Raw genomic sequence first — 19,546 nt, 5'->3', positions numbered from 1 at the left:
GGGCGCCTGGGTGGCGCAGTCGGTTAAGCGTCCGACTTCAGCCAGGTCACGATCTCGCGGTCCGTGAGTTCGAGCCCCGCGTCAGGCTCTGGGCTGATGGCTCGGAGCCTGGAGCCTGTTTCCGATTCTGTGTCTCCCTCTCTCTCTGCCCCTCCCCCGTTCATGCTCTGTCTCTCTCTGTCCCAAAAATAAATAAAAAATGTTGAAAAAAAAAAAATTTTAAAACAACTGTTACAGAACTGTTACGTCTTTTTTAACAAAGTCATAATTCTAGAAAAGAGTTTTTATAAGTATATTTAAAGGCCAGTATCAGTGAATTAACTGTTTTACCTGAAAGTTAACATCTTCTTTCTTAAATATTAGTGCTCGAACTTCATCAGGATCTCCATTAAATATAGCTTGCACCAGTGATGGCTAAAACACAAGAGAGTAATAAAAATATTAATCACACTGCATGGATAATTCTAAAGATATTTCCACATAATTTTTAAACCTAAAATTTTTCTTCTCTTTAGCAACAATAATCAATTTGTTTTTGACATTAACCGATACTTTTATTGAGTCAAATTGTATGAAAGTACAGGATTCCTCCTTGAATAAAAAAGGCCTAATTAAAAAAAAAAAAAAATCAGTTCAGTATGGCCAAAATTAGGTAGTACAATAAACACAATCAAACCTGAGTAGAAGCCTTTTGTTCATATATATGGTAAAAACAAAGTCTCTTCCAAATACAAGTGTGACATCTCAACATCTACTTGTGGGACATAAGTTGTCAAACAAGCCATTGCCAGGCCACACTGATGCCCATGAAGGCAGGCCTTTTTGAAAAGTTCTGTTTGGGGCATTCAATAACTTGCATGGGTTAGCATTACCTGTTACACAGATTTAAATCCGAAGAAAGAAAATCTGGCAATTGATGAAAATCACTATTATTCAAAGACCAAAAAATAGCATATACCTGAATAACACGAAGAGGCAAACACGTGCATGTCTAAATATAACAATTTCTTAATCAACAACAGTCTCTTTGATAAGGTATCATATTATACTAGTCAAACAAACCAATTGACAACAGCATTAAAAATAAGGTTAAGGAAGTCTGATTCTTTTTCATATAAAAGTGCTGCATGTAAATACATAAAATTCATTACAGAAAAGGTTGTACCTCGGTGTTGCTAGCAGTAGTAAACCTTTCCTAAAACATACAGTTCCTCATTCTCATTACATCATTTTTTAAAACCACAAAATGAAAACAGAAACGTGGTTGCCAGGACTACAATTCTCAAATTATTTTTTAAAAAGTCTTTGTAAGAGAGTAATACATAGTAAGGAAAGTCTGAGAATGTTAGCTAAACGTCTGAAGAAGTAAAAACCAAAACTGTGTCCATTTTATACACAAGTAATACTGCATCATATTTACATACCTATACTGCTTTTATTTGGGTTTTTAGTAAAACTAGTGGAAGCTACCTTATGTTTATTCTTAAGAGATAAAATTTACCCCATTAGTTCAGTAGAAGATAATAAACATAAACTCTCATATCTTACCAATACACTTCCAGAAGGTGGTGGTGAATGTAGGGATTTATTTTCCTGTGGCAATTTAGAAATGAATGCAGGAGATTCATCTTCTACCTCCTCCAAAACAACAATACACACTCGACTCATTCGCTCTTTTAAAACACTAAATTCCAAGCTATGTGATAAAAGTCACAGTTGGAAGAGCACAAACAGTTTTTCCTCCTCTTCTGTACAACACTTAGGATCATTCTCTGAACAGCGCAGCTGGTTTTTTAAAGTTAGTAAGTACTATCAGAAAAACTGAAGTTTAAAATTATGACTACATAACATAACTTCCTAAAAACAACAAAATTCTGTTATTTTCTGTTGGGTTACTGTAATACTTAAAAGAAATTTCATATCAACATGTCACTAACTAAAACGGAGTCCAGTACAAGCTCATCTAAAAATATTTTTCCCTTACCAAAATAATCATATTGCTCTCTGTCTCACAGAAATTTACTTGCATAAAAAGATTATTGTTTGGGGTGACAACACCACACAATACAGAATGAAATGAGAAACAACTACTGTGACAGAGAGGATTATAGCTATACCCACTCTTGCCTGCAAGGTCATATAGTTAGCAGTAGCTGACTTGCTTATAATTGGGAAAAAAAAAAAATCTCACTATTCTGTTTCCACTTCTAATTTGTCTTCATTTCTTCAGCTTCTGGTTTAAAGCAGATACTATCCAGAGGAAAAAAAAATATCTAGAGCTCAGCATAAATTCTTAAAATGAAGCTCAGAGGTTGACAATTCTTTCTGTGTTTGGGAAAGAAAAAAAACAACAACACTCTGCATTAATAGCAAAGCTGCAGTACATTTACATGCGATGAGTCAGACCCCAAGAGACAATAGGACTCTTGGTACTAGAATACAGCTTGATTAATCCAGATATCCCATATAAAGAAGAAACACAGATAGCTTTATTCCCATCGATAGCATAAGCAAGGCAGAGCGTTCATTCTTTCTCCATCAGGCAGTTGTCTGTGGCTGCTCCAGCAAAAGGGCACAGCACCAGGCAGAAATAGTGTTAGCAGAGGATCCTAACGGAACAGGCAGGCTGCGAAGGAATTAGAAGGCATTTGAGCTCAAATTACTGCTTCAGGCTTTTCATTTAAAAAAAGAGAGAGAAAAGCCCAGTAGTTTATCATTCCAGTGTTTCCTTTGATCTCCACATGAATACAGCTTCCATTAAATAGTCTTCATTCACAGGAAAAAACAGCAGACTGTGCATCTTCTTTGAGCCAACTACTTTATTCAATCATCTGCTCTGTGCCAATATAGTTTCCTTCCACTGTGAAAACCGCTACAGTTATCCTTTTCAGTAGATTTCAGATGTTTTCCTGTTCCCCAGATGATCTTGCAAAACGGCCACTGATACCTCCAAATAGGTAGGTCCTTAAAAAATCTCTACAGAACCTCAGGATCGGCCCCACAGAAGCATTCCAACTGAGCAACAGTCTGAATAGCAAAGACTGCAGAACCGCAGGATGAAATGCCTAGTAATGCTCACATGTTACACTTACCAGAGATCTGAGCTACTGCTCGGGGATGTAACTTCCTCTAGCAGGAGAAAAAAATAGTGCATTTGGACAGCCTTCACAATTAGAAGGTTCATGCCAGTTCTGTGACTAATCCAGATCAAACTGAAAAATTCTATAACTGAAAAATGAGTGCGCTTTTAACATTTTCCACTAAAAGCCACAAGGAAATCTGGTGTACTGCCTCTGCTGACTAACACTGGTTTTAGCAAGTAAACAATTCCAAACAGCTTAACTGCTTTCGTATGTTACAATATAGCAAATGTTTAACCCTATAAATGACAACGGCAATAAGAATGTCTGCAGTGGACCCATAAAAGAGATGGAGAAATATTTTATGATAACAGAAAAACACAAATCTGAGATTTTATTTTTTTACCAAGATCATTTTTAATATACCAGATGCATTTATTTTCAAAAATGCAAAAAAGTTTAAGCAAAGAAATTTAAAATTTACAATTTCTGTTGTTGAATTTAATCAATCATGTCATATTTTAAAGGGAAAAAACAAAAATTTCATAGTGTAAAAATCCTAGCTCTAAGCTTCTGTGGATCATCTGAATTTCACTGAAGAAATTAAATAATTCCACCTTCCCATCTGGAAATGGAATAAAGCCTCAAATCCGTTAAATAGCGGCATAAAACTATTGTTTAATGCCCTAAGTATTCATTTTCTCTATGTCAAAAAGGCACGAGGTAACATAAAAAAGTCAGATGTTCCTTCCTCTATAAAATTAATTTCCCCAAAGCTACAAGGAAGTGTCAAAAACAACCAATCTATTGTAAGCTTTCCCTTCTTTCTCTATTTATTAAGCATGCGAGTTATTTTCTAACAGAAAAATTACAAATACTATGGTTTCCCTTCAATTTTTGTTCTTTCTCCTATCAACTAGCATTTTTTTAAATTAAGGAACATAATAGCTATTTTTGAACATTTACGATGTGCTAATAAGTGTTGTACATTCTCATTTAAAACTCACAATAACCTTGCTATGTTTCCATATAATAGACGGAAAAAACTGACTCAAAAATTATTTTATCAAGTCATACAAATTACTAAACTTGTGTCTAATTCCAAACACATGCTCTTTCTTTCTAATCTATTCTGCTTCCACTGAGTGTACGCACTTGTGCACACACCCCCACCCCACTACTCTCTCAAGATCTTTGCAACCTATGCTAGATTGTCAAAGTAATCTTAAAAAACAGGTAACCTATAATGGCTATGAAAAGTTAAGGTAACAAAGAATATACTATTTATTGTCATAATACTCCTAAACAAGTTATTTTTAAACGGGTATTTCAGGGCTAGTGTTATCTCATGTGTTTAAGCTAATTTACTTACCAAAACACAAAAAGAAAAAAAAAAATCCGCATGATATGGATAATATAAGAAATGCCAGAATTTAAGAACAAAAACCATTAAATATCAATCTATTAAAGAACCTGTAATCCTAACATAATTGTACCAAGGTACTGAAATATGCTAACAATTTGCAGAGTTGTATTTTAAAGTAAGCAAAATGGTTTTAAGCCAAATTAAAGACATGCAAATATTTTTGCATACAAAATGATGTTAACTATCTCCACATGACTAACTCAAAAATATCATCTTGATATATGAAATACGTAAAAATTAAATCACTGTGGTGACAATATCCTATATTCTGTCTTCAGGGGTTTTTTGCACCCCAAACAAAATCTCTTTTTATACAGACAATTTTAACTCGTTCCAAAGTATTCAATGTGTAAGTTCAGCTACTTAGACTTAAGCAGGTACATCCTATTTCTTGTTCTAGGTGAACTTCCGTACTTAGGTCTTTCCCAGCCACAGAACAAGCTCTTTGAAGGCAGAGACTATGTTTACACACACACACACACACACACACACACACACACACACACACACACACACACACACAGAGTTTCCTTCTACTTTCTCCCACTTGTAAACAATTTCAATGAAATTAATTCTATTATGTCACAAGACTCTGGAATAGAGTAGTAAAATTATAAAGACAACAGGGGATTCATGTGTATATATTAAGTGTGTGTGTGTATATATATATACACTTACTTTAATCCAAAAACACAAGAGGCATTAAGGTGTAGAAGTTGAGCAACTTAAAATGCAGAAGTTGACAGGATATAAACCAATGATACAGGATGACAGCTAAAATTAAGGCCTCAGGAGGTCAGCCTACCTGGAATTCAAATTCTGATTCCATTATTTATTAGTTCTGTCCTTGGGCAAGCTACTTAAATGCCCTGGGCCTAAATGTCTTTGCACTTATAAAGTAAGAATAATAGTCTTCAGAGATTTTTACCTAGGAGAAATACAATAATAGCACAGTGATTGAGAATGTAGGCTTTGTAGCCAAACTGCCTGTGTTCTCATCCAGTTTCTGCACTAACAAACCTAACCGTGACCTTGAGCAAGTTACTTAATCTCGGTCTCACTTCAACATCTAATAAAGAACATTAACAGAATCTACTTCATAGTGTTATTCAGAGTGAAGTTTAAAATAAAATGTAGATAATCTTATTATTATGGATATTTAGGGGAGTAGAATGATTTCCCATGTGAAGGTAGTGAGGAGAGGACTACTGTCGATTTCTCCCCCTACCGGTGAGATGATTCAGACTAATGTCTAGAGATCTCATTCAGTTGCTAAGTACACTCCCCTCACCCTACCCTTTCCAGGCTTCTGGAGAGACTGCTAGAAGCTTGTCTTAACACTGGAATAACCAAACAAGAATTAAGTAAGCATTACGGAGGGGAGGAAGGAGTAAACTTAGGCAAGAAGTAGGATTATGGGTTTTGCCATTTTTGAACATTCACTGTACTTTACAGTCTAAGGAAAGAGAACTGGCCCATGAGGTGCCTAGCTGGCTCAGTCAGTACAGCACAAGACTCTTCATCTCACAGTGGTGAGTTCAAGTCCCACGTTGGGCATGGAGCCTACTTAAAAACAAAATGTAAAAAAAAAAAAAAAATTCATTAGGGTGCCTGGGTGGCTCAGTCGGTTAAGTGTCCAACTTAGGCTCAAGTCATGATCTCACAGTTCGTGAGTTCGAGCCCCGCATGGGGCTCTGTATTGACAGCTCTGAGCCTGGAGCCTGCTTCTGGTTCTGTGTCTCCCTCTCTCTCTGCCCCTCCCCCACTCGTGTGCTCTGTCTCTTGAAAATGAATAAACGTTAAAAAAAAAAAAATTCCTGGCCCATGATATCCAATATAATCAAAGGAAGATGAAAAAACTGAGATAATTGCTGCACTATTTTTTATTATTGCAGTTAACAGCACCATATAGCACTGTTTTAAATCTTCTACTGAATGAGACAGACCCCTAATACAAGGAATTCACATCTTAAAGGAAAAAAAAAACAGGTAAGTAACTATTAGGAATGTACAAAGTATTTATCATAAAAAATTACTGACAAAGATAGTGCAAACTTAAGTTCAACAATTTTTTTTTCAATTGAACAATGGTAAGGGGATGTGGTTTTTATCTTGAGGCATTTACTCTTTAAGCCAAATTAAGTTTTTAATAAGCCAATAAATTACAATTCTGACAACTTCATAATCCTTCCATTCTTTATACTAAAATGTATCCTATCAACAGCTTACTCCTACTCTTCACAGAATCACATAATGGAAAGCTGGTTTAAACCTTTGTTTAACGATAAAATATTTTAACATCGCAAAAGATTTTTTTTTTGGTTCCTAATTTTGTTACACCAAAAGTTTTTCGGACACATGTGATTTTTTCTTTCTGCATACAGATTCAATCCAAAGTTATCTTATCTCTTGAAAATCTGTGACCTCCATATTGATTACCATCGAATAGGAATTTTACTCAGGGTGGATAGAGCAGAGCACGCTACTGTCTTAGTATTGAAAAATAAAAAGCTTGTGGTGAAAGATGGCAAGAAATGGATTTAAATCATGTTTCAGAAACATTTCTCATAGTTCAAGAATCCTGAACAATCTTCTTGAGCTAGGCCTCATCTGTCCATGTATTTTAGAAAAATCCTATGAACAGATTTTAAAAGAAAATGGGGGAGAAGGAGGGGGGAAAAAATCTTAAATAGCTCTTGTTAGGTTATTGGTTAGCTTCCTCAGTATTAGTACAGCCACTGAAAAAATAACATTACGTATTTAAAAAGTGATGAATTCAAGATCCTTATAATACATGCAAATTAACTCTCTGCATGTAATATATTTACAAACTAGACCACTTTTTAAATATTTACCCAACCATACTTCCAAAATGGCTGACAACCAATGTTATCCAATGATCTCAAGTGGTTTGACCCCACTGGTATATTATAATGGTATAATGAATTGTTACCCCTTCCATTAATACTATCATATACTGCATATTGTTAACATATATTAATGTTACCTATTATTACTCTGATGTGTTCTACTACGACCTATCTATATTCTGCATCCATTCTTCCCATATTCCATTTGCCCAGAAGACTTAATTTTTAGGTAAGTACAGGGCCTCCTAGAACAATGTCTATACTTCTCAGCCTAGAAGCCTGAGACTTCTAGGCTAGAAGCCACAAGACAAAGTTGTGACCAGCATTTTAAGTAGAGGTGTTGTGTGGCTTCCAGAAAACTGCCTATTCCTACAAGGACAAATGGTATATCCACCCTGCTTCCTGGAACATGGATGACTCACCACCATCTTAAACCAAATAAGGACCAGAGTCTAGGGTGATGGAACAGTATATTAGAGGGGATCTGGGTCCCTGAGGACTTTATGGGACAGAACTGCCATAAAAGCCCTAGACTGCCCACTTCCCAACTCTTATGTTACAAAGAGAAGTTCCACCTTGTATAAGTCTTTGTGATTTTTGAGTCTCTTTACTCAGAGCTGAAACTAACACTAACTGGTACTCTTCCTCTTCCTCCAATCATCAATCAGTGATCCATACTCCAGTACAGTATAGCTACTTAAATTTTCAAAAATTAAAATGGATTATAAACATTAGCTGCAACAAACTGAAATAGAAATAACCAACCAGAAAACAGCTCAAAAAACAAATCCACTATATTAATCCGTGGAGGGAGAAGGAAACATATTTATCACAAATATTTTCATTGAATCCTCAATCACGTCTTGTGGATACTATTATCCAATTTATATACGGAAAGTAGAGGCTCAGTAACATCCAGTCAGACAATGACTCATCCATTCATCTGTATTTATTCATCATCTACTATGTGTCAGGCTTTCTGCTAGGCTAAGGAAACAAAATTATGAATAAACAGTCAATCCTTATTCTAATGGAGCTTACATACAAATAAATATTATATACTGCAAACTGCAATAAAGTGTAGAAGGAAAAAATTTCTTGGAAAAAAACTAGGTCCACATGGCTGCAGTAAGCAACTATGAGTAACTATGAGGAGCAGATGTAGTGGGAGAAACAGTTAAACTCAGATTATACAGAACTTTGTAAGCCAAGTTATAAAGTTTGTACTTCCTAAGTGATTGAAAAGTCATTAGAAATTTTTAAGCTAGTCAGTCATGATGATTTGCTTTAAAAAGATTATGTGGCTTCAGTGTAGAGAACAAATTTGAGGAGAAGAAGGAAGTCAGAGGACTAGTTGAAATAATCCAGGAGACTGTTGCAATAATCCAAAGAGTGGGTAATCTGAACTAGGATGCTGGGCATGTAAATGCAGACACTGAGATATATTTTAGAAATAGGATTTATAGGACATGCTAATAGACCGGATTTAGGGGTGAGGGAGAAGATGGTAACCACAAACAACTCCTAGGTGTTTTATGCAAGCAACTAGTGCTTGCAAGACTTTAAGCAATCTAGGCCTTCTTCAGTTTCCAAAGGTATTAAAATGAGTAATAAGACTTGTTCTATCATATCTAAGGACCCTTCAAGCTCTAAGTCGGTTCCAATCTTAATCCAAAATATGTATCTTAACATCTACTCTCATGATTTGAAAACAAAGTGTTAACAATCCTGAACCTGTCTAAATTCAAAGAGGAGTATAAAAAAGTTCCTAAAGGATGGTAAGATTGGGTTCCATATTACCCAAGATTCAGTACATTGAAATAATCTAAAAAATGTTTGGCAAAAATACCTTAATCTAAAACATTCAAAATTACAATAGCAACTAATTCAACAAATATTTCCTATTAATATTTCCACTCTACTATACACACACCAAGAGATTATGAAATGTCATATATCATCTCCACATTCAAAGACCTTACGCAACCTAATGATTTTTTGGCTATGACACCAAAAGCACAGGCAACAAAGGCAAACAGAAACAAAAGGGACTACATCAAACTAAAAAGCTTCTGCACGGCAAAGGAAACTATCAACAAAATAAAAAGACAATCAATGGAATGGGAGAAAATATCTTATCTGTAACCATATATATCTAATAATAAATTAATATTCAAACTATATAAGGAACGCATACAACTCAATAGCAAAAAACATATAAATAACCTTATTTTTTTTTAATGGGCAAAAAACCTAAATAAATATTTTTCTAAAGAAGGCCATATAAATGTCCACAGGTACATGAAAGGGCACTCTTGTGCTGATAAGGATGTGGAGAAAAGGGAACCCTTGCACACTGTTGGTTGAATGTAAATTGGTACAACCACCATCAAAAACAGTATGGCACTTCCTCAAAAAGTTAAATATATGGGGCGCCTGGGTGGCGCAGTCGGTTAAGCGTCCGACTTCAGCCAGGTCACGATCTCGCGGTCCGTGAGTTCGAGCCCCGCGTCAGGCTCTGGGCCGATGGCTCGGAGCCTGGAGCCTGTTTCGGATTCTGTGTCTCCCTCTCTCTCTGCCCCTCCCCCGTTCATGCTCTGTCTCTCTCTGTCCCAAAAATAAATAAAAAATGTTAAAAAAAAAAAAAAAAAAAAAAAAAAGTTAAATATAAAACTACTATCAGATCCTGCAATCTCACTTCTGGGTATACATCCAAAAAAAATGAAATCAGTATCTCAAAGAGACATCTACCCTCCCATGTTCATTGCAACATTATTCACAAAGACAAGATATGGAAACAACCTAAGTGTCTGTCAAAGGATGAATGGATAAAAAAAAAAAAAAAAAAAAAATGTGGTGTATGTATACACACTGGAGTATTATTCAGCCATAAAAATCAAAGAAATTCTGCTATTTCCTACAACATGGATGAACACAGAGGACATTTATGCTAATAAAATAAGCATAAATAAGCCAGACACAAAAAAACAAATACTGTATGATTCCTCTTACTTGAACTCCTAGAAACAGAGAGTCGAATGGTGGCTGCCAGGGGCTTGAAGGTAGAGATGGGGAAACTCTGGTCAAAGAGTACAAACTCTCAGTTTTAAGAATAGTAACTTTGGGAGATCTATACATACAGCTACAGTTAACAATACTGTACTGTATACTTCAAATCTACTGAGAGTATATCTTGTGTTCTTACCACAAAAGAAACAAAAAAGGTAACTATGAGAGGTGACAGATGTATTAATAAACATACTTTTAGCTTGATAGTAGTAACCATTTCACAATGGATATGTATTTCAAATTATCACATTGTACACCTTAAGTAATACAATTTTTACTTGTCAATTATACCTCAGTAAAGCAGGGGGGGGAAAGACCTTATATAGTCTAAATGAGGTACACAAGAAAAATTAACCAGTACAAGAACACAAGTGATAGTAAAAAGTAGTGTAAAAAGTAGTATATACAGAGACCTAAATATGAAGTATAAGACAAACCTGCTACTAATAAAGTCATTGGTAAGAGTATAGCATATTAACAATTGTAATTGGTACATAAAGATATCTTCTAATTGTCCATTCTCTTAAAAAAATGATGGCTTTTATGAAACTGTTCATAAACTTCACTGTTGCTACTTTTTCCTCTGATTTATTAATGGAAGGGTGCTTTCTCAAACCAACGGTCAACTAGCTAGAATATCTAACCAAAACCTCCTCTTGACGATTACATTTCTAAGAAAATCGTTCAAACCATTTTATTTGTTAGTTTTATTTAACATTAATACTATTTACAGGGGCTTCTGGGTGGCCCAGTCAGTTAAGCACTGGCTCTTGATTTCAGCTCAGGTCATGATCTCACGGTTGGGGAGATCAAGCCCTGCAATGGGCTCTGTGCTGACAGCTGTCAGCACAGATTCTCTGCCTAGGATTCTCTCTCCCTCTCTCTCTCTGCCCCTCCCCACTAGTGTGCACATTCTCTCTCTCCCTCCCTATAAATACATAAATAAATAAACATTAAAAAAAAAACTATTTACAATGCCAGACTAATAGTTTAGTTACTCAGAGAGTAGACAAGTGCCAAACAGAAATAAAAAATAAGCCACATACTTTAAAATTTTCTAGTAAATACATTTTAAAATGGTGAAAATTAATAATAGCAGTATTTCATGTAATTAAATAGATCCCAAATATTATCATTTCAGCTTGTAATCAATATAGTTATTGGATATTTTACATTTTTTATTACCTTCAAAATTTGTTGCATATTTTATACTTAAAGCATATCTCAATGTGAACATTAAATTTTCATTGGAAATAATAGATCTGTATTTAGAGATCAAAAAATTTACAGTTGAGAATATAAATACATGTGCCTGAGTTGTTACAATCATAAATATATATTTTAACATTTACTCATTTTTTGAGAGACAGAGCATGAGTGGGGAAAGGGCAGAGAAAGAGAGAGACACAGAATCTGAAGCAGGCTCCAGGCTCTGAGCTGTCAGCCACCCAGGCACCCCACAAACATATTTTTTAAGTTCCAGTAACTAAATCATGTATTCTTAAAATTTAGATTAAACTAAATCAAGAATTCAGTTCCTCAGTTACATTAGCCAGCCATATCTGCCTAGTGACTATCGTATTACACAACACTGGTTTAGACCTATAAAGACTAACTTTTTAAAAGTTTAACTGTTCTAGACAGAAACCTAAAATATGCTACCTACATCACTGTCTTACAGAAAAGAACATCGATTTTTATGATGGCTCGGAGTCAATAATATGAACATACACTGTTATTGTTAGACTGCTTCATAGTAAAATAATCACAACAGCCTTAGTTGACTGTTCCTAAATATTTCTGTCATAACTTGAATGGTTCACTAGTTCTCTTTCTTTTCCCCTTTGTTTCTTCCCTAAAGACACATACATCTCTCTAATTTTTCACAGTATTAGCCCTGGCTTGAAGGCAACAACATTATTTTCATATGAAACAAAGTACATGAACTTCTTAAGGTCCCATTTTCTTCAGTATTCAAAGGTCTCTTCACATACACTAGGGTTCCATACAGAATTCATAAGTTGAAGTTAACAAAAGTTGACTAGCTATCTGTCAGCACATTACTTCATTTCTTTAGGCACCTTTGTTTTGCTGTTGAAGCAAATGAAATTGATCAAGTTGTTTTCAGTTCTGGCATTTTATAACTTTATGTCCCTTTTCTGATAAGAATAGGTTGATTCATGATGAAAGGAAGGTACCAAAAGCAGTGGTAGTGACCATCGATTAGATTTCTTCAATAAAATTGGCTCTGAGAAAAGAATAAGTTGGGTAATATTTAACCCAAAAAGGGCTAAGGGGAAAAAAGGCAAAGATCAAGATAAACACGTAGAAGGCTAAAGAACTTGATTTTCAAAAAAGAACTAACCAATCAAAAGATATGGTATGACTGAATGGATTTTAAAAATCCAAGATCCAGGGCTCCTGGGTGGCTCAAGTTGGTTAAGTGTCCGACTCTTAATTTCGGCTCAGGTCATGATCTCACAGTTTGTGAGTTTGAGCCCTGTATCAGGCTCTGTGCTGTCAGCTTGGGATTCTGTCTCCCTCTTCCTCTCTTCCTCTCTCTCTCTCTCTCTCTCCCTCCCTCCCTCCCCCCCCCCCATAAATAAATAAACATTAAAAAAAAAGATCCAACTCTATGTGGTCTACAAGAGACTAACTTTAGATTTAAGGGCACATGTAGGCCGAAAGTGAAGTGATGGAAAAGGTATTCCATGTAAATGGTAACAAAAAAAAGAACAGGGTGGCTAAACTTCATCAGACAAAATAGACTCTAAGTCAAAAAGTGTCAAATGGGACAAAGGACTCTATATAATGACAAAACTAGGAAGAGAAATACACACACCCAACATTAGAGCATCTAAATAGATTTAGCAAACACTGACAGAACTAAAGGGAAAACTTGACAGCAATATAATAATAATAGTAGCAGACTTCAATATCCCATTTTCAATAATGTATAGAACATATGACAGGTAATCAGCAAGAAAATAGTTGGCTTGAACAGTATAGACCAAATGGGCTTAACAGAACATTCCACCCAACAGTAGCAGAATACACATTGTTCTCAAGCACACAAAGAACATTCTCCAGGATAAGTTGACATCTTAGGTCACAAAACAAATTTCAACAATTTTAAGAAGAAATCATACCAAATATCTTTTCTGACCAAAACAGAATGAAACTAACAATCCATAGCAAAAGGAATACTGGAAAAATAATGTGTGGAAATTAAATAACACACTCTTGAAAAACCAACAGATCAAAGAAGAAATCAAAAGGCAAGTTAGAAATATCTCAGTATCTTGAGACAAAAACAGAAACAAAACATACCAAAACTTATGGGATGTAAAAAAGGCAGTACTAAGAGGGAAGTTTATTTTGATAAACACCTATATTAAAAAATAAAGACCTCAATGTCAGGCACAGAGTTGGCACTAAACTTAGGTCTCTGGAATTTTATTCCAGATTTCTGGGGTCATTTCATTCACCCATACTTTCATTCATTTCTTCATTCAATAAACACTTATTGAACAACTATTACACACAAAATAAAGATAACATTATAGTTAAAAGTGCCAACTTTGAAACCATATTGCATAAGTTATCATTCAGATGATACTTTGCAGGAAAAGAAAAAAGTCAAACAATGGGAAGTAGAAAGAGCAAAAAGTAAACCTCTCCTTTTCTACTAATATTTTTTAGCTGTGTGACCTTTATTAAGTCATATAGCCTCTTTGTATCTGTTTCCCCAAATTTAAGTGAGAATAATGATGGAGCCTCATAAGATTGTTGAGAACACATGAAAGGGGCTTAAAACATCTTGTACTATAAAAATGATAGCTACTAAGAAAAAAAGAAAAGAAAGACCTCAAATAACCTAACTTTACACCTGAAGGAGCTAGAAAAAGCAGCACCTAAACCCAAAGTTAGCAGAAGGAAGAAAATAATGATTAGAGCAGAACTAAATGAGATAAGGGGGAAAAAACTGGATTGGTTATTTGAAAATATTAAATTGTCAAAACTTTAGCTAGACTAGGAAAAACAGAGAACTCAAATGAAACCAAAAGTGAAAAAGGAGATGAGACATTATAACTGATGCCACAGGAAAGGGGGGAAGGGGCGGAGGGGTGGGTGGGAAGGATAAGGGATTACTATGAACAATTATAATGCCAAGAAATTGAGTAACCTAAAATAAATGGATGAATTCCTAGAAACATACAACCTACCAAAGACTGAATCATGAATAGAAAAAGACTGAATCAGTAATCAAACACCTCCAACAATGAAAAGCTCAGGACCAAATGGCATTACTGGTGAATTATACCAAACATTTAAATAATTAATGCCAATCCTTCTCAAACTCTTCCAAAAAAATTGAAAAGGAACACTTCTGAACTCATTTTATGGGCCAGAATCACCCCGATACCAAACCAAAGACACTACAAAAAAAGAAAATTATAAGCGAAAACAGAATTCCTGACAAACATAGATACAAAAAGTGTCAACGAAACACTAGCAAACCAAATTCAACATTACATTAAAAACATCATACGCCATGACAAAGTGGGACTTATGCTTGACATGAAATCATGGTTCATCATACAAAAATGAGTTAACACACAGTATTAACAGAATGAAGGATTTAAAAAATGACACAATCACCTCAATAGATACAGAAAAAAACATTTGAAAAAATTCAACACCTTTTCATGATAAAAACTTGCAACACACTAGGAATAGAAGGAAAGTACCTTAACATAATACAGACAATATATGAAAAGTCCACAAATTCAGTGGTGAAAAACTGAAAGCTTTTCCTCTAAGATCAGAAACATGGCAAAGATGCGCTCTCTCATTACTTCTATTTAACATAGTACTGAATTTTCTAGCCAGACCAATTAGGCAAGAAAAAGAAATAAATGGCATCCAAATCAGAAAGAAAGAAGTATTCTGTGTGTAGAAGACATAAACTTTGTACAAAACCCTTTAGATTGCACACAAAAAAACCTTAGAATTAATTAATTCAGTAAAGGTGCAGGATACAAATATTAACCAAATCAGTTGCATTTCTATACACTAAGAATAAACTATCTGAAAAGGAAATTAAGAAAATAATCTCATTTACAATAGCATCATAAACAATAAGATAATTGGTAATAAACTTGACTAGAAAAGTAAAAGACTTGTACATTAAAAAATTACAAAACATGGATGAAAAAATTAAAATGACATAAACAAAAAGATATCCTGTGTTCATAGATTAGAAGACAGTATCGTCAAAAAAGAAAAGATTAAAAATGGGGAATAACTAAAAAACAAACAACAAAAAAATAACTGGGGAAGGAAGATCTCACAGATGCAGAAAAAAGGGGGTTGTAGTATGGAGGTGGAAAATTACCTTGAGTTATGAAGAGAACATCTTTGTCTTCTGAAGCAAGAAGGAAGGATTGATGTAGGTAAGGTAAGTGGAAGTGAAAGTATAAAGTTGAAAAGGAATAAGTGTGAATGTTTAGCAGCTGAAAGTAATGGGTCATGAGGTCTAGGCTGGATGATAATAATAAAAATACAGAAGTGCAGGTAGTTTCAGTACAAGAAACAAACTGTGGGATGTGCTTAGTGGAGTATATGGTTAGAGCCAAGTGGAGAGTATCGCTGGTGTGGAAGTTGGTACACTGGGAAGTATGATATTCAAAATGTCATCTACAAAGAAATGAAATCATGTAGATAACTGATATAACTCTGACCCAGATGTAGAACTGCAGAGTGAGATTTGACAGACAATAGCAACAAAAAACAGGAGTCACCTAGCCAGATGGCATGTGCTTCAAAAGATTTTTTATAGATAGGTAGACTTGTAACATTCAATAGCTGTAGTGGACGACTAGAAGAATGCTGACGCCGCTCCCCTCCCTCCTACACACACACACACACACACACACACACACACACACACACACACTCTCACACACACATTCCCAAGATATACCGGCTATGAGCAGAGGAACAATAATACTTAAGCAGACCTCTGGAGAAGAATGTACTTATGAAAACACAGTTTCAATTAAGACAGGAAATGGAATGGACTTCCTGAAAAGAGTAGAGATTCAAGAGTTATACATGAGACGTTAAGGTCTAAATCAATATTTAAATGACTGTTTTTAGATTTGAGTCCTCATGGCTCGTGAGTTGAGCCCCACATCGGGCACTGTGCTGACAGCTCAGAGCCTGGAGCCTGCTTCAGATTCTCCCACTTGCTCTGCCCCTCCCCTACTCGTGCTGTCTCTCCCCCCCCCCCCAAAAATAAACATTAAAAAAATTTTAGATTTGAGTCTTAAAAGAAACAATTATTTCCTTCAAAAAGTATGCAAGCAAAAAATTTAACAAGACGAATATAACAATTTAGGTAGTTTTCTAGAGTACACTCAGTATGCCAAAAGTAACAGAGAAAGGGGAGGAAACCATTCTGTTGTCAAGTATGTAGTACTGTATTTAAGCAATATTTTTAAAAGTTAAATTATTTTCTTCATAATTTTGATTACCTCAAGAAGTAGTTTGAAATTAAGCAAAAGTATTTATCAGACTGAAGGCTAGAATGAATTAGTTATTTAGGCTGTGTTACTTTTAAACACCTTATTTGATCTGTCTCTTATTAGTATAATTTTTTGGCTGGGATGTATGTTAACTAGCAGAATCTCTGGCATATGACTTATGTCCCACCAGGCCCAGGATAAGCACATTCTCTGAAATGTAATTTTATGTTATTATTTACATAATTATTTCTCAGCAACTGCATCAAAGACAACTTATGTCCAATATTACAAATTAGCAGAGTGTACGATTTTTAAACAGGCTGAATTTCTGCCCTCCTTTAAGAAAAAACTAAGGAGAGGTTATTTGCAATTCATTCTGGTTTCTACAATGTGGTGACACTGGGATAAATAATATCCCTTTAAAAACTGGAGAAACTTTTCAATTTAAGAATAAGTTGCTATGGTTACCCAATGTTTACGTTTATAACCAATAATTACGTGAGACGTCCAAGGGATTCCCACAAAGTGCAGTAAAATCAGTAAAGTGTATGCTAGTTATTTCACACACAAACTGGGACCACATACACCACTTCCCTTTCAAAGCAGCTATCATTTGGGAAATACTAAAGAAAATGATTCACATCTTTCTAAACTGTAGAAGGGTGGAGACAAAAATACTAAAACTTGTAACTATTTTAAAGTCCAAGTGATGACTCAGATAGAAAAGAACACTTTTCATATTCTTCAGCTCCCTTCACTAAAAAGTGCTATCTAAAATTTTATAAAATAGCTTCTATTGTTAAAAGAAGGAAAGGGTGTTTCTAATGTGTATCAGGCATGGATTTTTTTTGGATAAATAAGATTTTCATGCCGTTGATAAACCTGCAAAAAGCCATGCTTATAACTTGATGTTACTTCAGAGTAAGACAACATCCAATTCTTTTAGATGTAGTCAATTTTGAACTTCTTAAATGGAAAGAAAGGGCCCCTATCAGAATTGATAATTAGCTCAACTCTTGACTAACTGGGTAATTAAATCTGCATCAGTTACTGCAGTACAGAAATGTTTTTGCCTGTTTTGTTCATAGCCTGAACATCCAGTAGTTGAGAATACCCATGAAGTTTTTGACCCGAATATAATTCTAATGTGATCTTAAAATTAATGAGACTCATCATTACATCTCTGTTTTTTAATGTTTATTTTAATTTTTGAGTGAAAGAGGAGAGAGAGAGAATCCCAAGAAGGCTCTGCACTGCCAGCACAGAGCCTGATGCGGGGCTCAAACTCACAAACCGCAAAATCACGACCTGAGCTGAAGTTGGACAGGCATTCAACCAACCAAGTCACCCTGGCGCCGCTCATCATTGTATCTTAATGGGCCTTCCACAAAGTGTCTACTTTTCTGTATAGCAGACTTTCAAATATTTTGTTCTTTAACATTAGGGCTACCCTAAACTAAACTAAAACAGCATGTTATAGTCAACTGGTTTAAACAATAAAGAAACTTACCATAAACAACAAGAAGTGAAATTATGATGGTTCTAAGGTAACTGACTGACATCTAGGCTCTGGCTGAGTCTTCTCTGTCAGACTCAGTACGGCCCTCAGGATAATTCCCTTCATAGTCACAGATAACCTGCCATACTTCAAGGCCATCATATCAGACACATATTGTTGCCCAGCAGAAAGGGAAGTTTCCTGCTGTGTCTCTCATTTTAGGTGCAAGGAAGACTTTCCTAGAAGCTACCTAACCTGACTTTTCCTGACATGTGACCAGTCTTGGTTCTTATGTTCTTCCCGAAACAAATCACTACTAGGTAGAGGAGGATTAGCTTTACACTATTAAGGACTTTTCCAAGTCATGTATAAAAGGAGTAACCAACCAAACAAAACTGGGGTCCTGCAAGGAAGGAAGTGGGTGGTGGCTGGTGAATGGACAACAAATAGTATGCTTTGTATTACACTGAAAAACTGAATCTTGGCATTTTATTTCAATAGTTTACTTTACTAGGGGTGCCTGGATGGCTCCCCTTGATTTCTTGATTTCAGCTTGGGTCATGATCTCATGGTTCATGAGATCAGGCCCTCAATCGAATTCTCTCTCTCCCTCTCTCTCTCCAAATAAATAAATAAACTTTAAGAAAACAGTTTATTTTCTCATTCTTGTTAATGAATCACAACACACTAGTGCTAGATAATACTGAGGGCTATAGAGATTTATTTTTAAAGGGGGAAAAAACAGTCACAAGTAATTTATCTTAAAGCAGACTAAAGGCAATCACTTTATAAATGCCATTAACAAGAGTATATTTTAGTGTATGAAATATTAAAATTACACTTTAATTTTGACCCATTAAAATTAAAGTTTTATCTCAAAAAAAGTTTCTCATTAATCTCATTTTCCTCCTCTAGGAAAGGTCAGGGTAATTCCTAGACATAGGTCAAACTACATCTAGAGTAATGAGACTAGAACACATTTAAAGCCAGGATGATGGTGGATCTAAAAACCATATCATAAGTGTCAATGAAGCTGAAGGTATTTTGTCTGAAAAGGAGTCAGGGAGAATATG

The 19,546-nt window shown here is 35.1% G+C and overlaps 1 protein-coding gene across 9 annotated transcripts in view; it reads right to left on the bottom strand.

Annotated features, from left to right (window-relative positions):
- The window catches only part of ANKRD28 (ankyrin repeat domain 28), a 198,159-nt gene that overhangs the window by 118,772 nt on the left and 59,841 nt on the right, over positions 1-19,546 (bottom strand). For 6 of the 9 annotated variants that reach the window (XM_058729828.1, XM_058729835.1, XM_058729830.1 and 3 more), the window contains one exon: positions 331-414. In XM_058729828.1, coding sequence (XP_058585811.1) covers positions 331-414 — 84 coding nt within the window. Of the gene's footprint in view, positions 1-330; positions 415-1,548; positions 3,073-19,546 lie in introns of those variants that run through there. The other 3 variants (XM_058729831.1, XM_058729827.1, XM_058729833.1) reach the window with 3 other exon arrangements.

Source organism: Neofelis nebulosa, chromosome 5 (assembly GCF_028018385.1).
Source record: "Neofelis nebulosa isolate mNeoNeb1 chromosome 5, mNeoNeb1.pri, whole genome shotgun sequence".
NCBI classification, from domain to species: Eukaryota; Metazoa; Chordata; class Mammalia; order Carnivora; family Felidae; genus Neofelis; species Neofelis nebulosa.
The sequence above is the reverse complement of the archived record's forward strand: the minus strand, read 5'-3'. Positions and strand labels throughout refer to the sequence as shown.